The 6,000-nt window shown below is 39.4% G+C and overlaps 1 protein-coding gene across 1 annotated transcript in view; it reads left to right on the forward strand.

Moving 5' to 3' along the window:
- Nucleotides 1-2,372, forward strand: part of LOC137287425 (sodium-dependent multivitamin transporter-like) — a 47,669-nt gene extending 45,297 nt beyond the window's left edge. The window contains exons 15-16 of the mRNA XM_067819695.1: nt 785-894; nt 2,058-2,372. Of these exons, the coding sequence (XP_067675796.1) occupies nt 785-894; nt 2,058-2,102 (155 nt within the window). The 3' untranslated portion in view covers nt 2,103-2,372. The remainder of the gene's footprint in view (nt 1-784; nt 895-2,057) is intronic.
- The last annotated feature ends 3,628 nt before the right edge of the window (nt 2,373-6,000 follow it).

A 6,000-nucleotide genomic window follows, 5' to 3' on the forward strand; every position in this document is an offset into this window, starting at 1 on the left:
AGTCTAAACCTGAAGACAGTTATCTTTTGTTCTGGATTTGAAACAACTATAAAAAGAAATACATTCAGTGATCTGACGAAGGTTCAAATCCCAGATGGAGCTTAGCCACACACAGTACCCAAATCTTCATGTTATATTGAAAGTTCAGGTTCCTCTACGTTTATATATATAAAGGTAGGGGAACCTGAACCTTGAAGTCTGGTAGAAAGAAAACCCATTGAGGAACGTTACAATGTCATTCATCTTTATGCCGTATTATTTCACGTTATCACCAAACACAATGCATGGGAAGCACGCGCGCAACGTGGGGACCTTCTACACGTGCATAGGGTGTCATTATTTTTTTATATTTTTTTTGACGTTTTCAGGCCGGTTGATAAATCACTGTGGACCATTTTTTTTATAATTCTCTTGCATCTGTGCATGGCCTGGGATTTCAAGGTCAAATCACACACTCCTGACTGAAAACTGTACACTTGAAATTTTCATGTCATACCCGAGTCACCTAACAAGGATGATAACTGCACGAACAGCTTTGCTTTGAATGAAATCCATGTGGTGATGCATTCTCAAAACATCCATTATTATTGTATCAACACTGATTCAATCCCATATATCTCCCAGTTTCGACAATTGTAAGTACAGTTCCCTTAGGAGTACAGACAGACAGACAGACAGACAGATAAATATTATGCTTCCATAAACGTTATTAATGCAAGGACAACTAAAAGTTGATGACTGGTTGTCATTCAGTATCTCACTGAACCGTCCCTTACGTCCACAGGTTATGGGAAAGACGTTACAGTCGACCCCAGTTTGATCATACCAGTCATGAAGACACTATTTCCATGTCTACCGAGGAACGTGAAGGAGACGTGTACCTATACACCCAGGGTACGTTTCATCAACAGTGCAGTTTGTTCCTAGTAGGTTCTCATCATAATGTACAACATTTATTTAATATACTACGTCAATGTACGTCATCTACACAGTATACTACAACAATGTACAACAGCTATACACTATACTACAGCAATGTACAATAGCTACACAGTATACTACGTCAATGTACAACAGCTATACAATATACATCAATGTAAATAGATATACACTATAGTACATCAATGTACAACAGATATACGATATACTACATCAATGTACAGTAGCTATACACTATACTACATCAATGTACAACAGCTATACACTATACTACATCAATGTACTGCATCACTGTAAAATACTTATACAACATATTAATCCCTGTACATATACAACAATTATACAATATACTTCATCACTATAATCAGTTACACAATGTACTACACCAATGTACAACAGCTATACAATATACTATATCAATGTACAACAGCTATACAATATACTACATCAATGTACAATAGATATACACTATACTACGTCCATGTACAACAGCTATCCAATATACTACATCAATGCACAATAGTTACACAGTATACTACATCAATGTACGCCAGCCATACAATATACTACATTAATTTACAACAGGTATACAATATACTACATCAATGTACAACAGTCATACAATGTACTATTTTACTGGACAACGGTTATACAATATACTACATCAATGTACAACAGCTATACAGTATTCTACATCACTGTGCAAATGCTCTACAGTATACTACACCACTGTACAACAGCTACACAATATACTACATCACAGTACAACAGCTATACAATATACTACATAACTGTACAATAGTTATACAATATGCATCACTGTACAGCAGTTGTACAATACACTACACTATGCAACAGTTATACAATACACTACGTCAATGTACAACAGCTATACATATACTGTATGGCTGTATAACAGCTATACAATATACTACATCGCTGTACATATACAACAGTTATACAATATACTGCATCAAAGGAACACCTTGCTACTACATACGTTAATTGTACATCCACTCCACGGAATCACATGTACCATATCCTGTATTGTATATTAGTCATGTAATCGTGTTTTCTTTACCGATACATTTGTGTATTATGTATTTGTTGTCTTGCAGGAACATCCGACGGTAGAGGGTGCAGAGCTGACGAGCACCGTGTGACTGTCTGGTACAGCCTATTCTGAATGTGATCGATGTATGGTCTGCGTTGCACCAGCACATGCAGAGAATGCCATGGTAGAAGTTGCAATGGTTTATGGGAATACGAAGAAAATTACCTTTGAACCGATACAGGCGTTTCAATAACTATTTATTTCAGTATCAATTGTTTGTCACAGAAGCTATTCTGATCTATTTTAGGATTCCTGTGCCCTTGTAATGTCAAATCACAATGTGGATGTACGCATATTAATAAACTGATATGAAAGATTATTGTGTTTGTAAGGTTAGAAAATGCGATTTCTCAAAAGATAGCTCCATGAGCGTATTTTTTGTACACGTACACGTTCGTAGCAATCTGAAGTTCATATTTGGCATTTAGAACTTAATTCACCCCAACTTTGCCAAGAATGATGGTAGAGTATAAATACACTATTTGCGAAGCTTAAATGACGAACATGTCATGTTTTGAAATGTCAAGAATGAGGGAATCTTTAGATTTGGGGAGGGTATTTTGGATTTTTTCAAAAGATTATTCAACAAATCATGTTACACACCCAGTTTCAAAACTTCAGTTATTCAAATGAATTTTTCGAACCTATAGCTGGTGTCTGGCTCCTATAACGGATGTATGGCACTTATAACAGATGTCTAGAACCTATAACGGGTGTCAGACTCCTATCACAGATGTCTAGAACCTATAACGGGTGTCAGACTCCTATCACAGATGTCTAGAACCTATAACGGGTGTCAGACTCCTATCACAGATGTCTAGAACCTATAACGGGTGTCAGACTCCTATCACAGATGTCTAGAACCTATAACTGGTGTCAGACTCCTATCACAGATGTCTAGAACCTATAACGGGTGTCAGACTCCTATCACAGATGTCTAGAACCTATAACGGGTGTCAGGCTCCTATCACAGATGTCTAGAACCTATAACGGGTGTCAGGCTCCTATCACAGATGTCTAGAACCTATAACGGGTGTCAGGCTCCTATCACAGATGCCTGGAACCTATAACGGGTGTCAGGCTCCTATCACAGATGTCTAGAACCTATAACGGGTGTCAGACTCCTATCACAGATGTCTAGAACCTATAACGGGTGTCTGGCACCTCTAAAGCGTGTGTGGCACCTATAACAGATGTATGAACCTAGCACAGGTGTCAAGCACCTATAACCCATGACTGGTGTCTGGCACCTATAACAGATGTCTGGAACTCAAAACAGATTACTGGAACCTATAACAGAATATGGAACCTACAAAATGTGTCTGGAACCTATTGCAAATCTCTGGAATCTATAACTGATGTCTGGAGCCTATAACAGACACCTAGTGTATGTAACAAACGTTTGGAATCTATAGCACACATCTAGAATCTATAACAAATGTCTGGAACCTATAACAGGAACCTATTCTGTAAAAGAATGTAGCTGATGTTTAACACCAGCAGTTTCCCGTGTTCGCACCAAGTGCCCGTGTGGTATGGTCGCGTTTACCGTTATCACATTCCGTTATCTACAATCACACGAGTGCGAAAACGAACCTAGTTCCTGCAAGAATGCAAATATAGTCTGATGATGTGTGAGTACTTGTAGTAGTACTCCAGCCATGGGTGGTCTCAGTTTGGCAACTACCATTCAGTGTATGTAGGGTAGTCATGTGGTTAGTTGTGTAGTCGCTAGTCTTACATGTCAGATGATGTGACTACCTCTTAGAAAGTGATCAAATGAAGCATCTTAAATGTAGGATTACACTTCCTTAGCAATGTTTGTATTCTACTACTGTTGTATTCATAGCATCTGCCATGTGAGAGGTGTCGATCTACACTTGCCGGAGGGTGCATGAGGTATGTCATTTGGATACCATCCCTTTGTGGAAGTCACGGTGGCTGGGTGGGTTAGATAGCCGACAGTGTGAGGCAATTCCCTAATATTTGTGGAATCTCGTATTCGCTGAGAAAGAGCAATCTTCAGTATAACATACGTTGCCTTAAATGATAATGGAGGTTTGTTGCAACCAGACAAGGTGAGGTAATGAGAGTTAATTGTCAGACTTTGCTGTCGCTTGTCATAACGTGGCAGGTTGATTGCGTTACCTGGTTATATTCTGTTGTCAGAGAAGGCGTGCTTCACACGGAAGTCGCCATGTACACCGGCTTAGGAGGAGTTGGGTCAAATGTGCAAAACTTTGTGTAATCAGTCAGAGCAAGCACATAAACCCGGTGTTCAACGTCTGAAACATACTGGTGCTGAGATAGTGTTAGTCACGTGACACTGGCTGATGGTTAATAAATATAATCCTTTACACTGCTAGTCATTGTTTTTCTCCACATTTTACTTACTTTTGCGGTTTTTCTTGGAGACGTTATGTTTCCCATGAGGGGCTACAAAACATGAGACAATACATAGTGTTCGCGCATACGGAATACGCAGCTTACAATACGCTTAAATTTACGTTTAAGGCGCCGATAGCAGCTCGTGCGGTATGGTACATTTATGTTCTCGTAAAGTGGTCTCACGTCATGTGCTTGTATCAGTTCCCTACCCCTGAAGATGTAATGACAGCTTGGTAACACGTTTTATCATTCCTGCCACAGCAGAAAGACGCAAGTACATGTGATCGACGATGAGGCTAACAAAACACATTCTGTCCCTGGATACGGTGAGAAGGTAAAATAGTTACGGATATATCAATACTAGACTGAAATAACGCAGCCTGTCACAGTTAACCTTCCGCTGCCATATTCTTCTGAATTGCGAGGTCATTTCACGTGACTTCGCTCGAAGCCTATAGCTGACGCTACTTATATGTTATTCAGTAGTGCAACTAACTCGGAAGGTTGGATGTTTCGTGACTTAGTCTGGTGCATGTTTGACACGTGTGTTTCATCACCTGTAGCCATATGGTATGTTGTTCCACCCGGGTCCCACCCGAAGCAGTTCCATTAACAGGGCTTCACTAAGCGGGACGCTCTAAGCTACACTATAAGCAGGCTATGTTGAAGTCTAAGGGATCTACTGGCCTGTATCTGAGAGAAAGCCTATTGAAAGCTGACAGGAGAAAATGTCTTCTTGGACACAACTAAAAGTCCATTCCAAAGTTATATGTCTCTATGTGCAGTCTCACGTGTTCAACTACCCTGAAGGCATAACGAGACTTAATCTGACAAATACACAGCATTCGATGCATGAGGTAAACTGGGGACGCCAGAATGCCTACAGAGCATATTCCAAATGTTAATTATTAAGGCCTGAATCATCAACTGACCTGCTTTCAATTCAAATTGCAGAAATTAAAATTGTTAAAAATACATGTATCATTGATTCTAGGTTAACTGGACATTTTTGACCAAATTTCATTCACAGAATACCGACTGTATTTCTTCTCTGTTTGTCCAGCAGTCGCTCTCTTCAAGAAACATAATCTAAATATTATAGTTTCTAAACACAACTCGTGAAGTCATTGGTTTTCCATACTAAACAAGTCTCGTGGGTCTACTTTGTTGGAAGGGGGCGGAAATTTGCCATTTTCTCTTAAGCAGATTGATGTTTGAACAAACATGACTTCACTAGTGATTATACTTCGGTTAAAGTTAGGATGTGAACAAAACTTAACATGCTTATCTTCTTTCATAAATATCGTTCATCGTGTTCATGTAGTTTATCTCATACGTTCATTGTGTTGTTATGGTTTATGTTGTACGTACATTCGCGATATAAAGAACATTTATTGGAAAATCTGTCTCGTCTCGTCTTGTTTCGTCTTGTTTTGTCTTGTTTCGTCTTTGCATGCGCACAAAACGTGTCAGAGTACGGCGGCACAGAACGGCTTGAAGATTCTTGAAATAAAATGTCCAGCAAAGCGTTTGTTCAGAGGGGAGGGCACGGTGCCAAC

The sequence above is a fragment of the Haliotis asinina genome, chromosome 6, assembly GCF_037392515.1.
Source record: "Haliotis asinina isolate JCU_RB_2024 chromosome 6, JCU_Hal_asi_v2, whole genome shotgun sequence".
NCBI classification, from domain to species: domain Eukaryota; kingdom Metazoa; phylum Mollusca; class Gastropoda; order Lepetellida; family Haliotidae; genus Haliotis; species Haliotis asinina.